At 40.0% G+C, this 19353-nt stretch overlaps 1 protein-coding gene across 1 annotated transcript in view; it reads right to left on the bottom strand.

Annotated features, from left to right (window-relative positions):
• Positions 1–19353, bottom strand: part of DCBLD1 (discoidin, CUB and LCCL domain containing 1) — a 53351-nt gene that overhangs the window by 6103 nt on the left and 27895 nt on the right. The window contains 8 exon segments of the mRNA XM_087817580.1: positions 14–161; positions 441–565; positions 908–1123; positions 1941–1981; positions 6891–7024; positions 9730–9802; positions 13573–13624; positions 15042–15176. Of these exon segments, the coding sequence (XP_087673706.1) occupies positions 14–161; positions 441–565; positions 908–1123; positions 1941–1981; positions 6891–7024; positions 9730–9802; positions 13573–13624; positions 15042–15176 (924 nt within the window).

Below are 19353 nucleotides of genomic sequence, written 5' to 3'. Positions count from 1 at the left end.
CCCTGACTCCTACCTTGTGTAATCTGGCAACCAATGAGCTCCACTTTCAAGGCGATCCTCTGGGGCCACGTTTGGGGGACGACCCGCACGTATCTGGCCACGATGGGAGGGATGAAATTATTCATCACAGGATCCCGAAAATTGAAGTTGCCCCGAAACACCTGTGGAAACAGGTAACTTTTACCTGAAGATTCTTTTAGTTAGTTTTTAGGTCTTTATTGACCCATTCTTACTGGGTTACATGAAACCAAAGCCAGGATTCTGTGTCTGTTGCTTTTTTTTTTTTAGACACTCTTGATATCAAAGATACAAGATTTTGCAAAGAAAGGCCAAGCTACCTAGCTAACGTGGTGCTGCGAATCTGTTTTCTGGAAACAGGGCAATAAACTATCTGGAGCCCTGCTCTCCTGCTCTGTTCTTTCCTCCAGAGTTTCTCTTACCTTTTTTTCGTTATTCACAATTCCTTTGTAGGTCCTCCACTTGGAGTTGTTATTTTTGAAGTTCATCACAAAACTCTTAACATAGAAGTTGAAATTTGGCTGTGTGGATTCTGTGGTCCTAATTCCTTGTAAGAAAATATTATTTATAGGTTAGTTTTTAAGATATGTTAGATATAGCATATGTTTTAACTTCAGGTTTATTTTTTTCCCCCCTCATGTGAAATCTCAAATCATTTCACAGGCCAGCTTTTCTGAGAAACCTGATCACAGGTGAGTGTTTTCACACTGAGAGATGCCATAAAAAGGTTCAGCATTGCAGCATCAGCTCTAATCCACACACTCATATTTACAACCCCAGAGACCCGGTGAAGACGAAGGTGTAGCGGACTTTGATGCATCTACATGAATCAGAAACAACTTCAACCGCAAGTCATTTTGCATTTGTGAAACTGCACCTGGGTCAATACCTGTTATTTTCTTTTCCTCTCCCAAATCTATCTCCAGCCACTCTCGTTGCTTGTGGTTCTTGCTGCTGTCCCCCGATGCCCATGACAGGCCTTGGTCCTGAAGCCGGGTTTGGCCAGGAGACCAATGAACTCGTTCTCCAAACTCATCCACCCACTGCCAGGAAGAAGAATCTCTGATTTGCCCGTCAGTTTCCAAACTCAAGGATGTGCTGCAACCTAGGAGAAAAGGGAACTAAGATATTTCAGATACAAAACAAAATGAAAGCAAAAATGTAATTGCAGCCCATCTCACCTAGAAACAGTTGTTTTACTTCCATTGTGATAGCAAATCAACTGTTTAATTACCAGTGTTTGAATGACTCAGACTTGCATTTGACTCATTTGTACTGCAGTATCTTGAAATGGTTGCTGCTTTTTTTTTAATGGACCTCATGGAAGTCACATTCCCTATAAGTGACATCTCTCTGTCCCCAGTGTAGATTTCTGTTTCTAACCTAAATTCACCCTGACTTTAGCAAAGTGCAAGGTGTCTTAAAGGCTCAAACGCTGAGGTGCTTCGCCCTTGATCAGAGGGGGCCTCCACTCCCTGTACTTTGAAGAGCAGGTACATGAGGTGCTCTGAAGATCAGTACCTCGTACCCGACATCCACGCTTAGGACGGTCACTAGACCATGTCTGAGGCAATGTGGAGGGACCAAATAAATGCTACACTCCTCTTCCTGGACAAGGAAGACACCGTACTGTTCTCCTTAAAACATAAAGGAATTTATCTTAAATGTCATTTCAACTTTCATTCTTTTTGGCAAACGTTCGAGAAAGCTTAAGATTATAAAGGAAAATATTTCTTGCTTAACGTTAATATTAATTAGGGCCTACTGTCTTGTGTATTTTTAAGTCACAGCATACTTGGTGATGTGTGATCTGAGTGGGGTGGAGGGAAATCCTTTAAACTATATCATCTGAGGGATATGAAAGAATAAACTACCACGAAGATTTAAAAATATCAGATTCTTAAAAAAAGCATGGTCCTTACCGTTGGAGGTAAACAGAAATCGCTTATCTGACAGGGAACCACTGAAATAGTAAACACAAACACGGGGAAGTGAGCTGGTTAACTGAGCCTTAATGACTGACACAGCTCTATATAGCACAGGCTCATAGAGCTTCCCACACCCCAGGGACCTTCATGGCACCCAGCAAGGCCACTCTTATCATCTTCAGCACTGAAATTCTATAGATCAAGAATATCAGCCCCCCCCACCAAAAAAAAAAATCAGGCCCATCGAAGGTAAGCAACTTTCCTAATTTCATCTAGGTGACAAGTGAGTAGGACTCTGAGACACTGCTTTTGAATCAAAATCACTGTACTGAGAAAAAATATACGGATAGATATACAGTTTCAGGAACAACCTTAAATCCCAATTAATTAGTATATGATGATAGAGGCAGAAAGGATCACTGTCCTGAATACTTCCTTTGATTTAATAGTCACCGTTAATGTCCCACTCACTGTCAACAACCAAGGGCCATTGAGAGACATGCAGAAGCCTGGTCACTTTTGGAAGAACAGCATGTCATTTGCTAGCTGCCTTCTCTGCAGTCTTCTCTACTCCTTTCCTGAGGGGTCCTGCCCGAGCACGCTGCTCTGAACAGCCTCAGCCCGGTCTCTCCCTCCAATCACACTGCAGCAACCAGCACCCAGCCATGAACCAGCGCCTGCTTCTGGATGACAAGGTGCAGCTGTCATTGAGAGAAAATTCAAAGCATTTCACTGACCGGCCCGAACTGGCCCTCACTGCTCTAAGACAGTTCTCTAGTTCATCAGCATTGACCCCTGGCCCCCGGAGTCCTGCTGCTCTACAGCCTGTATTAATCTCATGGGAGAGCATATCAAATCAGCCTTGATCTGCACTTGTCTTCTTCATAAGAGACGAGATTCCTAAGGCCTAACACCATATTTAACTTTCTAAAAATCCATCACCAACTCAATGGTATAAAAATACATACAATGAATAGAAAATCTGGAACTCTCAAGATTAATCTTATGTACATAGTTCTTACTATATTAGGTACTAGAGGTAAACACAAAAAGGTAGATGTCACTATGTATTCTGCTATTTTCCAATCTGAGAATTCAATTTATATTTTAAATGTTTAACTCTGAATTATATGTGGCAGTAATGGACAGAAAGAGTACAGAACGGTGAGATCCCAGAGAACCCCAAAATAGACCAGAGTATAGGTAACTTCCCATCATTGTATTTCTTAGAAGTAACAGGTAGTCAAACCTTCTGGATTAATATTCTCTTTCATATTCTTTGTCCACTCTCAGGCAGAGACTCCATCAACCCAGGTATTCCACATAAAAGTTCTATTATAATCTCGGTGCTGAATAAAATGCAGGCACCATTTCCCATATGAGAAAACTCAGATCCACTTGGGTCAGGAGGCTTGACTAAGTTCACATTTAGCAGAAAAGCTGGGAGGAGGAACCAGCTCTCCTGACCTTTCAAGAAAGATGCACACTGTTGCAATTTGTACTTAAACTTTTATTAAGATTTATTTAGAGCCTTTCCTTGATTAATTTTTCCATTTTCTCTAATGTTCCTGCACTAAGTATTTCACTTGAAATCTGGCCCAAATAAACCCAAACAATACAGCTGCAACCCTAAGAGCCTAAACTTGTTCCCACTTCCAGGCCACATTAAAATTTTGCTGTTGTTGTTGAAAAAGAGAAGTTATGGTAAGAAGGATAACTTTGGGGTGACCCCTGAGAAGATGCCAAGAAGGCTCAGCTACTAACAGCTCCTTCCCGACTTTTCTCCATTATCAGCCGGGATAGGTTTTTCCATTTCATTCTTTTGTATTAACTGAATACCAGATTTCGAGAATTAGAATTCTATAGGTACGTGTCCTCTTTTAAAAAAGAAAATGCCCTAGGGACGTTGGGGTTCCCAGGCTTTTGCACATTAGGGTGAATGAACTCAATCAGATTCCAGGAACTGCCCGCCTTCCCTTCCCCGAGGGCCACAGGAGCAATCAAGAAGAGTCTGATATAAACAGAAAGGCCTCCGCCTCTGGTTCCAGCCACCATCCTCTCTGTGAAGTCAGAGCCTTTTCCTGATTCCATTCTGGTCTCCCCCGATCCAGGAAGCAACCTGACCCCGGATGAACCCCAGAAGAACCCTGGATATTTACTTTAGGGGTTCTTTCTTCCTCAGCTGCAATGCTTCCTTCTGTGTTTTTTCCTGAACACCAAACAATCGTGTGTGGGAACAGAAGTTCAATGACCGCATGTACACTGGTTCCCCAACAGCAAAACAGCCCAGATAAAAACAACTGCTCCCTGAAGATTTGGGAATCTAAATGAGTGCAAAAGACTGTCCTGGCCTACAGTGTACTCCTCTCACAGGACAAAAAGCCAGTGCAAAACCACAGAGCTAGAAGGAAGAGGGGCCTTGATAGAATTCTGGATTTTCAGTCTCCTCACACCAACATGAAATTAGGAATATCTATTCAAATAATTATATGGATTGTGAAGCCAAGTTTTTTCCTAATTCATGGATGCTTCAGATTTTTGTAACTCGTTTTTTGCTTTGAAGTTTCATTTCAAATTATATAAAGCAGCTTCTCATGTATTAAGCTCAATCGATATTGCAGGAGTCATTGAGAACATAATGTTTACTATTATTCAGTAGTTTTAATCTTCTTCAAAAGGAAAAGAAAATCCTATATTTCTACAACAGAAGCGTTCAAATGTGTACAGACACAGGCAAGAGATTCCAAAAAACAGATTTAAAGCCAAAGGCCAGTTTTTCATTCATTTTGAAGACAGCAGCACTCAACGAATGCAGGCCGCAGCCTGATGTCATCCGGAAATAGCAGCCCAGCATCAGTACAAAAATACTAAACATAAAAAGAAACAGATCCTCCAAAGTCAGGGTCAAGCTAACATTTAAAACTTCCGGTGCACAAACAATCACCTTCACTATAAATAAGGATATAATTTTAATGTTCCAAAGAGTCTGAGGCAAATACATTCAGTGAAAACATACACGCACACACACGTGTACGCATGAACATGTATAAAACGTACATAAAATTTCATTTATATATAGTACATATGTGTGTGCATGTGTATACACACACACACGTATATATTTTATTTATTTGAGTAAGGATTTTAGTTTCTAAAGACATCTGTAAGCTTTTAGATCTTAACTTTGGCACAAATTTAGAACTAATTTGTCTTTGAATGTTCAGATAATATGAAAAAAACACTTTGGGGCCTCTTGTTGCAAAAAAAAAAAAAAAAAAAAAAATCCTATCCAGAGGGGAAAGTAAATGGGAAGGTCATGGCAGGCAAAGGACACAAATATAAAGAGGTGAGCCTGCCCACCGGGGCGTGCGGCGAGCACCCTGCCCTTGGTGGACGCCGCCTTTCAGGGGCACACGCAGTGCTGCCTGCAATGCCCGAGAAAGGGCTGCAGCGGAACGGCCTCTCCCGCTCCCCCCCCCCCCCCCCCCCCCCCCCGTACCCTAACGCGGGGCCGCCAGTGCGAGCTCGGCCTCTCCTCAGCCCCCCGCCGCCAGCCGGCTAGAGTGAGCTGGGTGTGCGCGGGGGGTGCTGACAGCCACCAGCACGCCCCTCTGGCATTTCTTCTCAGGCCTTGACTCTGCCCCTCGTCCCCTGAAGCCCGGGGCCTGCTGGCCTTGTGAAGATGCCTGCAGGCTCTCCCCTCACTGCGGCCCCTGCTTCCCCTCTCCTTCCCCTCTCCGCCGAACCGGGCTGAAACGCTGGCTCTCCGGCTCCATCTGTTCAAGCCTCGTTGGCCCGTGGCCTCCAGGCTAGCAGGTCCTGGCCCACTGTTCCTACTTTGGATCCTGAAATGCCTATAGCCCCTGTTTTGTCTATACCCTCAGAACCAAGACTATGTGACAACCTGTCAAAAAAACAGAGTCACAGTAGTGGGAAGCCATCCCTGTCTGGGGAGTGAGGAGGAGAGAGACACACAATGGCTTGAGGAAAACTTTTCCCTCACTAGGCGTCCATCCAAAGGGAGCCTCCCCCTGGACCGCTCCATCTGCCTGTTTACGTGTGTGGACATCTGGACCACAGGCCGGCCTATATTTAGTCCTAATGGCTCTAGTTTTCCATTCCAGAAGCTGAGGAAACCTAAAAGCATTAAAAGCTGGGGCTGAAACAGTTATAGTAATTGACACACTTTTCTGTTATGAAGGCAAAAGAGCAGAGGGTAACACCAAACAGAAGTTAACAACGTTAACGAAAGTCATCTTTCTTCACTTCCCAACTATTATTCATTAGGAGAGTGTCTCTAGGAGTCTCTGGGGAGCTCCCTAGTTCAGAGTAGGTTTATTTCAGCCCCTCGTCTCCCTTCAGTGTCTTTGCTAATATTAGAGATTAACCAATAAATTACTGAAATAGGAAAAGCTAAAAAGGAATAAGTCTTTGCTCTCTCCCACATAAAGCACCTGAGTAGAAATGCTCCTCTGCCCTGGGACTTCAGATGTGTGCCACTTTAATTTACCTGTCAGCATAACCAGTGATTTTTTTTTTTTTTTTAATATATCTTTATCAATTTCAGAGAGAGGAAAGGAGAGGGAGAGAGAAAGAGAGAAATATCAATGATGAGAGTCATTGATCTGCTGCCTTCTGCTTGCCCCCCAACTGGGGATCGAGCCTGCAACCCAGGCATGTGTCCTGACCAGGAGGAAATCGAACTGAGATCTCCTGGATCATAGGCTGATGCTCAACCACTGAGCCACGCCAGCTGGGCCCAGTGATCTTTTTTATTGCTGCATTTAACCTTCCTCACAGACACTAAAATGCTGCCGTAACACTCACACACACTTTTCCCAGTCGACGAACCCTCGGTATCACTTGTCTGCTGGTCTTCCAAAACTGTGAGCTGAGCATGCCTTTAGGTTACCTTCCACTCAAAACAAAAGGCAAAGTACTTACTCCCTTGAGAGCACACCATTGGCCAGGATTCCTTCATATCGACTTATCCCTTTGTGCTGAAGCACACTGATCTGGCCGCCCAGTTCATCTGCAATGACTCCTGCGTGGATGGCCGCTTTGCACAGTAAAGAGTTCTGAAACACAGCAACACTGTCGCTCGCAGCTTACTCAAGAATGCATTTAAAATATAGTGGGAGCTTTCCACTTTGTTATAACTTGTGGTCAGGATCCCTAATCGACCCATGACATTGTTTACCTATAATTCATTTACATAAAAGTAAAAGGGGGAGGACAAATGTTAACATACCACTATCTCAATGACACCTGTCACCATATGTCCCCTGACTAACTTGGGAGCCTATCCACTAGGTGGGTAAGTAGGTACTTTATGGTAGTAGTGGTCCCCCCAATGAATAACACCTCCTGGCGACCATGCCCTTGTGCAGTCGCCTCCCACACTGACTCTAACTGGCCATGTAGCTTGTTCTGCTGCACATGTGAGGCCACCTTTGACGATCTGGCAACTTTTGACCCTCTGGCCTTAGGTTACCCACCATGTGACTGCAGCCACAGGAGCTGTTCTAGGCAAAGGTAGTTAAAGAACTGAACAGCCCAAATTGCTGAGCCACAAACTCATCAGCAATAAAAGGGGGTTTTTTTAAGCCACTAAGTTTTGGGGTGGGAAAAATAGATAACTGTTCAGCAGAAATAGATAACTGATCAGAGTTTCTTACATTTGGTTTACCAGATGTACACACTGAGGGCCATTTGAGAAGGTGAACTTTATACACCACGCTTCATTTAGAGATTTAAGTAGGCATTTAAAACAAAATAATGTCAGAACACTAAATGACTGCTGTCTGGTATGACAACCCATGCAGGAGCACCTGAGTGGCTGAGTAGCCAGCGGCCCTATGATTGAAATTGGCCTATTGGGAAGTGGAGCTGGAGGACGGACTAGAACTTTTCAATGGGTTGCCCAGGTCCTCGGTTCCCATGAGCACAGACCTGTGTGGGAGGATGACTAGACAGATTGTAACCAATCTTGCTAGGAGAATCCCTTGTTAGGAAACTCTCCTTGGAAGGCCCACAAGGCAAGGAGCTGAGGACAGCCTCCAGCCAAAACCGAGGAAGAAACTGAGCTCCTCCATCAGAAAATCTGAATGTTGCCAACACCATGTGAGCGTAGAAGCCACTCCTTCCCCAGTCAAGTCTCAGATGAGACTGCAGGCCTGGCTGACACCTTGGATGCACCCTTCAGACACTGAAGCAGAGGACTCAGCTAAGCCATGCCCAAACTCACAGCCTACAGAACATGAGAGATAATGCATGTATTGTTTTAAGCTTCTAGGTTTACGGTAATATTGTTAAGTAGCAATAGATATCTGGTATACCCACAATATACAAAAAAGGCACTAATCAGACTTCTTTGAAGAGATTAGTTTTCAAAATACAAATTTTCCCTCCAGATAAAATCATTCTAAAAGCAAACGGTGTAAAACCAATGAGTGAGTCAAGTAGGAAACCTGTTTGCAGCACTTGCAAATCATGTATGCAGATCTACTGCGCAGGAAACCATTTGTTTACCTATTACGCTGAAAAATAAATCTGTCAAGAGGAGGCAAGATAAACAACTAAGTAAGAAAAAAATGATGCTATCTCTCAAATTGTACATAATTCTTAAGTTTCTTGCATGGTACCGGAAATAATAAAGAAAAACTTTCCATCACTGGGGGGAAAACTATACTTTTTATTTCTCTTAGTTAATTTCCTGAAGTCATTTAGGAATAGCCTGTGCCAAGCTTATCTTCAGACTGAGGTAGTATAGATCACTTTAAGATTCAAACAATTTATAGGCCAAATGAATATCCCGTGTGAATCTTGTAAATAAAGACAATACATGAAAAGGAAATAAAGACCAAAATAACAAAAGCTGCTGCTTCCAGAATCAGGATGTGCTAACAGCAAAAAGGGAGGGGCAGGGGGGTGATGGGGACATCTGTAATACTTTCAACAACAACAAAAAAGGGCAAGTTTTCCCTCCTGCTGGAGATGAAGAATCAGTCTTCTAGAACATGAATGCTCTAGAATGCTTTCCCTGTGCTTGAAGACACATGCCAGTAACTCTTAGGAAAGTCTCATCACATTTCTAATAACTCAAGCACATTCCTGTAAACTCAATTATTTTAAATAGCAATGTAACATTTAAAAAATCAGGTATCGGCTTTCCAGGATAGAAATCTGTAAATAGTAAGAAATGAAAGACTGTGATTCTGGAGACAGGACATATACTTTAGAAAAATGACTTCTTGTGAATTTATTTCTCTCTGGGAAAAGTGTATATAACCCAGAAAGTCTCATTAGGCATAAGAAATTGGGGAGCAAGGAGGGAGGGGGATAATATATAAGAACAGGGCAGAGGGCTCCACTGGTCCCAGGCACACTGTCACTGTTCTGTGATGTGAATGTTCGTGACCTTGGCTATCATTACATGAACCAAATGGAGCGTTACAATAAAGAAATAAAGTATAACAAAAAGATGGCCTCTTATTAAAACTAGATGGAATTATATTCTTAGGTCTTGAAAAAGGTTTCGTTTTACCATTTCATTTACATTGTGCTTAATGAGAAATGCTAAAAATAGGAATGAATACATGAATAAACTCGGTTCTTATACTTATTATTTTATTTCATTTAATCCCAGAAAAAAGAGAATTGTATATCTATCTGCACTGTTTTATATCTTATTTGATTTTACTCTGTAATGAATTTAGGCACAGCGACAGCACTTGCTCTTTTTAATTTCCTCCCTGCCATAAAATTCCCCTCAATCACTTACATCTCTATATCCATCCACCATGTTCCCAAAAATGTCTCCTGCTATGTCTTTACAACCAGCTGGGCAGAATTTGCTAAAAGAAAAAAAAAAAAAAAAGAATTTAAATTTGATTAAATTATACTTAAATTTAAAAGTATTAAATTATACTTAAAACCATTTCTCTCCATAGTACACACAGGAGGGAATACTTTGCTCTAATGACAAGTCAGAAACCTGATTTATAAAAACACAGATTAATATAAAATGTTACTCTGAAAGCAAGTATTACACATAATTATTTGTTTTATATAAGGAGTCACTATAAACCTTATTAAACAACGAGCTTCCCTAATGTATCTTAATTGATCCTAAGTCCAAGAAATATTTTTTTAAAGAGCAAAATTTCTAAATACTATATATGGCAGGACCTTGTTTTTATAAAGATATATTTAAAATATGTAAAATAACAACTTCTATTTTCTGTGGATAAAAAGACAAGGAATTACATCTGGATTCTAGTGGGATTTTGAGAAAATTCCACTTTCTGTTATGTAACTCTAATATCTTGATTCAGTCTACTAACAACATCCAATAGAAACATAATGGAAGCCACATATGTAAATCTATATATTCTACTAGCCACATTAAAAAAGTGAAAAGAAACAGAAAAAAAACCCCACTAATATGGATAATATATTTTACTTAACCCAATATATTCAAATGATATTATTTCCACATGTAATGAACAGGAAAGATTATCAAAGAGGTATTTTCAGCCTTTTTGTGTGTGTGTACCAAGTCTTCAAAATCTGTGGTATATTTTATACTTAAAACACACCTCAGTTTGAACTAGCCATGCATGGCTGGTATTGGACAGCGATGGTCACATTAGTTATGAACTACTTTTACAGTCAGAAAAAAAGCTGTATATGTATATTTCAGCTTTATTGAAGTATAACGGACAAAACTGTAAAATATTTAAAGTGTACATCAGGATGACTTATGCTACCCATGTAGTTAGCATGTCTACCATCTCATGTAATTTTATATACAAATATACATGCATTTTAAATACATACATATATATATGTATAATTTAGTCCTACTCTCTAGGGAATTTCAATTACACAACACAGTGCTATCAGCTACAGTCACCCTGTTACACATTAGATCCTCAGACCTTACTCCTCTTGTAGCTGGAAGTTTATACCCTTTTACCAACCTCTCTCGATTTCCCCTATACTCCAGCCCTTAGCAAACTACTTTTCTATAAGTTTGACTTAAAAAGGTATACTTTAAAATTAGGATCCCATTTACTTAACAGTTCTTTTTCAAGAAACTTTCCAGAAATATTTCATGGCATGTGGTTTGGTGGAAGGGCCTAGGGCGGGTGCCCCATGCACTGGTACCACCCAGCTGGCTGTGTGACCCTGAAGAGTGCATTTAACACCCCTTAAGTTCATCTGTAGTTCCTTCAAGAGTCAACATATCAATAGGCTATGAATGGCAGCTATACATCTATGAAAAACATGCAAAAAGAAAGTCAAAATATTATAAGAACAATTACAACTTTGAAGATGAAAGCCATATGCCCTTGTTTCTATATACACTGCATTACAATGTTTACTCGGTTTGTTTAAAAAGAATGTACTAGCCCAAACAGATTCCAAAATAGCAGCTGCTTTGACTTCCTTTCCTCTCAGTTTCCTCCTGATGACTTAGCAAATGAGATGAGTAACAACATATGATTACCAAAACTACCCAAATAAACTCACAATTCTTTCCCATTGTCCTAACAGAGTCCAGCATTCCAGCAATGATCAAGGAATTAAGAAATAAAAATAATGGGGAATCCTACTACAGGTTTACAGCTCCTTATCCTAATCCGTAGAACCAGACGTATTTCAGAATTCAGACTTTTTTGCATCTTAGAAAGTAAAATAGTTCCAATGATGTATATGATGTAAGACCCTGTGAGGTCTACACATATTAATCAAAAACATTAATATCTCTGTGTCAAATACATGAATAGTCATATTAAGTCAAATACATAGAGACTAAATAGACTTCTTAATTTTAGTCCAATTTTGCCATCAAATGAATTTAAGATCACGTTAATCAGGTATTGCCACCAAATGAGTCACAAAAACCTTTTGACTTTTAAAGCTTTCTGCATTTCATAATTAATAAATAAGGACTTGTGGACCTGTATTAGGCATCAGACCTCATATTTACTTAAACACTACAAACGGTTGGGCTACAGCTTAGATCAGTGATTTCAACCTCTTTCCTCTCAAAAAAAAAAAAAAAAAAAAAAGAATATTTCTTGTCAATCTGACAAAAAATATAGGTATAATTTTGATTCATTCACGCTGGATGGCTACTGTTGTGTTGGCTGCTGTCATTTTTTAATTTGACAATCTAAGGGAAAAGAGATCACGGTCCCTGAATAAATAGTCAGGTAGTGCATGTTTTAAAAATTCTTGTGGCTCACCAGTGTGCCACGGCATACCTGTTGAAAATCGCTGGCTTAGGTGATCTGGAACCATAACCTCACTCTGCAGGCCTCATATATTCCTTTCTTTAGGAGGACAGAGAATGATCACTGGTGCCCAGAGCCCCGTCACCCCCAGATAGGTATGGTTGAAAAGCTCTCAGAGAATGCTAGCGTAAATTTACATCAGATGAATGGCAACTTTACAGGGCAATGTTTAATTATTGGTCATTTTTATTTTTGTTTTTCTCTACTAGACTTAATATTAATTAACACTAGAGTTGATTCTGCAAATAAAATAATCTCATTTATTAGAATGTTCGAGGTGATTAAGACCATGCACTCTTGGGTCTGACTCTGGGTATACTTGTTAAGTGTGCGGTCCTGGGCAAGCTACTGAACTGCCTGGTGCCTCTGTTTCGGGGTAAGAACCTACCTTGTAGGCATGTTGGGACATTCACATGAGTTATTTATATGCTAAGTCCAGGCACTAAGAAAGCACTCTAAGGAGTTATAGCTATTGTTAGTGTTATTGGCAATGATCTCTAGATCATTGGTTCTCAACTGGGTGTGAATTTTGCCAACTGGGAAACATCTGGGAATGTCTGGAGGCACTTTTGGTTACCACACTGGCATGTAGAGGCAGAGGCCAGGGTTACTGCTGAACATCCAACAATGCACAAAGCAGCCCTGCACAACAAAGAATCTGACCCCAAATATCAGTGGTGCTAAGGGTGAGAAATCCTGCTCTAGGCTCTTCTATGTTACAGGTGAGGAAATGCACCTCAAAGAGATTAAGCCATTTTCCAGTTAAAGCTGGGATGGAAATTTTCATCTCTAATTCTCAGTAGGTTTCTCATTTGTGAGAAAGACAAAGTAAACATCCTCCAAAAGTCAAAGAATTAACAAAAGTCACTCCCACTGCAAGCCAGGTAAGAAATGCACTCTAGACTCCATTATGGCTTATTGGTGCTACAGCGGAACTCAGGGGTCAGCACTCAGAGCTCAAGGGCCAGACTCACGGTGCTGCTTGTTGTTGTAGTAAATAAAGTTTTATTGGAACACAGCCTTGCTCATTTGTTTACATCTAAAAAAAAAAACGGCTGCTTTTGCATTACAGCGGCAACAAAACTGTATGAATAGATGCAAAAGAGACGGCATGACCTGGAAATAAACCTAAAATAGTTACTACCTGGCCCTTGACTGGGAAAGTTTGCTTACCTCTGCTGTATAAGAAGCCATTTCAAATACTATTCCTTGAAAGTTACTACATAGATGATTTTTAAAATTAAGTACAAATAATATTTTATTTAATGTCAAGGTAAGCAAAATGTTCAACAACATATAACTGCAGCACAGCCTGTATTTACCTGTATTCTGTCTCCAAATAATGGTTAGCTCGTTCCAAACACGTTATTAAATCTGTCATAAAGATAATTGTAATTAGCAGACTGAATGGAAGTTAGGATGCTTGAAAGACTTCTTTTAAAATAAAAAAGACAATTTTTAAAAAGCATTTATTCTTTATCTAGTGAAAATTAAGTAAAAAAAAAAAGAACCTAAATTATAATCCCTTCACTTTCCATATGGGGAAAGGGTCATAGTGAAGAAAGAAAACTGAGCACAGTGTCCTCAGGATTCAACAGTTCCCTTCATTTCTCTTTCCTACCACCTATGATGGCTTTTCAGTGGTTGTCCAGTGAGTGACAACAGAATCTATTCCCAACAGAAAAGCCAACATTGGTTAGTTGCTATCCACTACATGCCTACAAGATCATGTGTATAACCTCCCGTGGCAGAAGCAAAACAATTTTAAAGCCCAATGTGGTTCATAGAGAAGGTTCGGGAACACTGTAATTTAACAATTTAGCTAGTAGCCTCTGAGTGACCAAGAACCAGGTGTTTACAGAGAACACAAATAGCCTCTCAACTTTGACCGTTATGGACCAAGGACGTAAAAAGAGGGTGATCTTTGGGTATGGAACCAAACTAATACTCAGCAATGGAGATGCTAAGATACTATGGATTTTTATGGATTTCTATCAACCTAGTATAGTTTCCAAAATATTCCACACTTGCAATAAATAGTTCTTTCTTTCCTTAATCTTTTCAATAGTTCTTAGGGAGTAACATATGGTGAACACTAGCCATGCTAGGGCCTGCTGGCTTTGGTCAGATCTGATTGGATGGGAGGGGAATGAATGGTGCTCCCCCTCCCCAGAGTAATTCTGCCAAAGGGGACTGAATGTAGAAATTCTGGGCACCTCTGTGCCCTGGGCAGACACAAAGTGGGCTGCACAGTAATTACTCTGGAGTATAAGAGGCCTGGACAGAGCCCACGCTTTTCTCTCTCATCAGTGTTGGTGCCTCCCTTCTCTCCTGCTCAGGTGCCAGCTGCGTAGTTAGTGGGCTCTTTAATAGTTGACTACATCCTGCTCAGGTTCACATGCCTCCATGCTGGTGAACTGGGGTGTGTGTATGTGTGTGTGTGTGTGTAATGGGGGGTGGGCACTTGACAAAAGGCTGGTCCTCAGCTAAAAAATGGGTTGGCAGAGGGCTTCAGAGAATAGCCAGGCCTTAGAAAGGTCAGGACAGTAGCCCCAAAGATGCTCCACCCAAGCACACCAGGAAAATGAGATCAACTCTCTTCCACATAGGTCAGGTGATAGATCTAACATGTCCTATAAAAGTGTTCAGTTCAGAGCTTGCATTCCCCTCTTTCCTCACATCTTAATTTTGTATCTCAGGTCACAATTCTGCCCAGAGATAGTGATAGGCGGCAAGGGGAATTCTTATACAGATAAAGGTTTACAGGTTTGTGTTGATGTTTCTGCTATACCTGGATGGTCGCTGCTGGCATAGGCCAGCAAAAAGCCCCGCCCAGAAGTGTGGGATCCACTCACAAAGCGAACAGTTACTTCACTGGTGTTCAGCAAGAGTTCTTTGGGAACACTCATACTTCCACAATATGGTCCTAAAAACAAAGCACATTTTTGGCACATTTCAAAATTTAGACCAGCACAAAGAATTGGTATGTGGCATTTTTTCCATTAATGGTCAAATGCACCAGACAACACATATGTAAGATTGTAACCATCACTCAACTGGAATTTTGTTTAATACTGAGACTGATAGTGAACCTGATTATATTGATGAGCCAAGGGGGGAAAGGGGCTAACTCTGGAAAAGTAATAGGCTAGAACTAGTTAATTGTGGACAACCCAAGAGATAGGTTTTGGGTTTTGTAAAAATAAGACTAAGGAACAAAGGTCAAATACATTAAGTAGTAAAGAAAATTTTATCACAAAAGTGATACTCTGGGGGCCTCTTAAATTTGCTTAAAGAATTGTCTAAATATTTGTGTCCCCTCAAAATTCACATATTGAAATCCTAATGCCCCAATGCGATGGCATTAGGAGTCAGTCTTTGGGAGGTGCTTAGGTCATGAGGGTGAAGCCCTCTTGAATGGGATTAGTGCCTTTATAACGGAGGCCCCACCGAGCTTGCTTGTCCCTCTACCATGTGAAGACACAGAGACAAGGCTATGAGCCAGGAAGTGGGCCCTTACCAGCCACTATACTGAATATGCCAGCACCATGATCTTGGACTTCCCAGATCCAGATTATATGAAATAAATGTCTGCTGTTTTTAACTTATCCAGTCTGTGGTATTTTGTTACCAACTAAGACAGGTAGTAAAAAAAGTTATCACAAAAGTGATTTCTAGGGGCCTCATATATTTTGCTCAAAGAAACTGTCAAATTCCCATTTTTAAGGAGGTTCCAGAATTAAAAGACTGTCCAATGCATGGTAAACATTATATTCTCATTCAGTTTATACATTTATCTCTCTCTTACAGTAGCTTCTGGGTAACCCATATAATTTATTTTGATTTGTAAAATAAAGTTCATAAGAAAGCAGAATAATTTCTAAAGCCTTTTGAAATAACTTAGTATAAATTATGCAATTAAGAGTATTACATATTGTTTCTAGAATAAGTTGCTTGAAAAGCAATAGGAAGCTCAATGAACTTTCAAAGGACAAAAATTAGATTTGGAGCTTAAAAAAAACAAAATGTCTTCCTAAGACCACTTAAGTTAAAGTATAATTTGTTAACTGTCATCTTAAAAGTTATATATGCAAGACATAATAATTTCTCTGAAAAAAGGAATTAGCAAGCAGATTTTTAAAAAATTTTATTGATTGATTTTATAGAGAGGGAGAGAGATTTGTTGTTCTATTTATTGATGCATTAATTGGTTGATTGTTGTATGTGCCCTGACTGCGGATTAAACCCACAACCTTGGTGCATTGGGACAATGCCCTAACTGGCTGAGCTAACCGGCCACGGCAGCAAGCAGATTTTGAAGACAGGTATTCTTCATCAACTTCTCCCAAAATAAAACAGTATGGAAAGAGTCCACAGCAACCACATCATCAGGTTAAGGAAGGAGAGGAAAAGAAACAGACCCCTCTAACTCAAAGTGAGTAAAATTGATGACACTGGCTAAAACCAACCGAGGGTCCAAACTGCTAACAGATTCAGGTGACGATCATAAACCCAACTAAGCATTCCTCTCCTGCTCTAGAAGGTAGGATTCCTCTTCTGTCCTGTCCTGGGCTCACGTCTTGAGAACAAGAGAGAAATGCTATGTGTTTACCTTCATGCCTCAAATCACTGTTGTTCCCTGTTGTTAAATTACAGTGAAAGCCAAATAAAAAAGATCACTTCCCTCTTTAGAAACACTCATCATATATAATTACTTACATGAGTTAATACTTGCAAATTACTTAGAAGCGTATCTAGCATATAACGAGAGCTATGTAAGTACTTGTGAAATAAATAAATGAATACATTAAAACAAGTGAACAAATAATGTCTGTTTTCCTTCTACACTATGTCCCAGAGGGGTAGGAAGTTTTCTCTCCAGCACTTTATCTCCAGCAGCTCCTACAATACCTGGCATGTGGTGGACTTCTAAATACTCTTTAAATTGCAAGTGTGTTTTTAAAAACATGCTTTTAACACACTTTGTGTTTTAAAAAACACACTGATTATAAAGATAAATAAAATATTTCATCCTATCATTTTTAAATATCATGAAGAAGTCAGGAGGAGAAGTGTGGAAAAGCCAGAAAGGAAATCATTAGTGTAATGAATACATGGATTTTTATGAATGTTAATGGTGTTCACAAGCATGGTACATAGGCAATTTATACTAAACCCATTTTTGTATAAAAAAATAGAATGATTAGTATTTTTTTAAAATTAAATAAGTCAGGTGACTGTGCCTGACTTCTGCAACTTATTCTGTTTGTTTACATATGTTTGAAATTTCTTTGTTCTTTGCAAAGTGAAGATACTTGTTTCACAAACCTAAGAATAAAAGTGAAATAACTAGCAAATTGTTGCTGTTAATAAATCAGAATATTTTTCTAACCACGGTTATCATTTCCTAGAGGAAAAAATAACATGTATTCCTCTCCAAATGGTGATGATATGAATCTCTCCTTAAATTTCTACAGCATTCCAATGAGTTCTAATAAAAACAATGAAGTACACAAGTCTAAATTATCACTAAGAAACTGTTTGGAATTTTTTTTCAGTTGAAATCTATTTGACATATAACACTGTGTCAGTTTAAGGTGTATAACACGTTCATGATATATTTATATATTTTATATATTTTAAATATTTATATTTTTAAATATACAATGATCACCACTGTAGGAATAATTAGCATCTCTATCATGTTACATAATTATCATCTCTTTTTAGTGTTTGGGATAATTAAGTTCCAGTGTCTCAGGAAGTTTCATGGTTCTAATACAACACTGTTCTATACTCACTACACTGTGCATTACATCTCCCGGCTATGGCTTATTCACTGATTGTAATTTTGTACCCTTAAACAACATCTCTCCTACCCATCCCCTCACCCCCTGGTGACCACCATTTTATATTGTTTCTATGAGCGTGGCTTTTTTAAATTCCACATATGTGCTTTCATACTGTACTTGTCTTTGTCTGTCTGATCTCTCTTAGCACAATAGGCTCAAGGTTCACCCATGTTCTTGCAAATGGCAGGATGTCCTCCTTTCTCATGGCTAAACAATTATAATTTTATTTTTTATGTTTATGGTACAGTTGAAATGAAAGGTTGCAAAATTGTGTATATTTTACACAAATAGGTAAGTGTGTATGTCATCACACAGAGTTGTTATACAAAACATATGATTTTCTAGACCAAAAAACCCACATCATTATAGTAAAACTCTATAATTTGGTTGTATCCTCCCAAAGTCATGATAGGCATGCAAATATTTCTGGAAGAAGTTCAAAGAAAGAAAACATAAACACACACACTCTTTTAATCACCCTTACCCCAGAGACACCAATCCCATCACATTCTTATTGACATGCTGAAAAAATGTAGCTAAATCCTAGAGGGAATGGGATATACTCTCTATATAAACGCCATCAATAAAAATTATTTTGATGGGTTCTTTATGTTACAACCATCGCAACAGCAGGAGGCGGTTTTAGTCCAGGGTGGGGGACAGAAGTTAAGGACTGGCTGCTACACTGCCTGTGGCAAAGTCACGAGGACAATAAAAAACATCCCAATTATTGCCTGTCTGAAAGTCTGGCAGATACAGACTCCTTTTCGGAGACTGGAAGTTAATAATTGCATTCCTAGAGTTAAAAGGGAAGAGAGATGAAAACAGAAAAATCTGAGCGGCAGTGAGACGGAAAAATAATTAATGGGAACCCACTAAAGGAAGCTGTGCGTCTGCCCTGAGCAGAGCTCTCGGTTTTCGGCCAGGCTCCTTGAGGATGACCCTTCCTCATGGAAGCCTCTCTGCACCCACATCTGCCCAAACGATAGAGTTCGCTGTTCCTATTCTGCATCCTGACTTTTAAAAAGGGTCCACAACCATGCTTAAGCATTCACGAAGACGGTATCACTGGACGCCCAAATGTGAGCGTGGTGACCTCCACCTCTGACTGCGGCTGAATTCTCCATCCCGGGCTGGATCCCTGGATCGGTAAGCCTGTCTCAGTTCCCAGCAAGGCTGACCCCCACCCCGTCCACGGTGGGTCTTCAGACCTAAAAGCAGGCATCACAGCTCTGCTTCACAGCTGCCGGT

The sequence above is a fragment of the Miniopterus natalensis genome, chromosome 5 (genome assembly GCF_054644295.1).
Source record: "Miniopterus natalensis isolate mMinNat1 chromosome 5, mMinNat1.hap1, whole genome shotgun sequence".
NCBI classification, from domain to species: domain Eukaryota; kingdom Metazoa; phylum Chordata; class Mammalia; order Chiroptera; family Miniopteridae; genus Miniopterus; species Miniopterus natalensis.
Note: the sequence above shows the minus strand (reverse complement) of the source record. Positions and strands in the feature narration are given on the sequence as shown.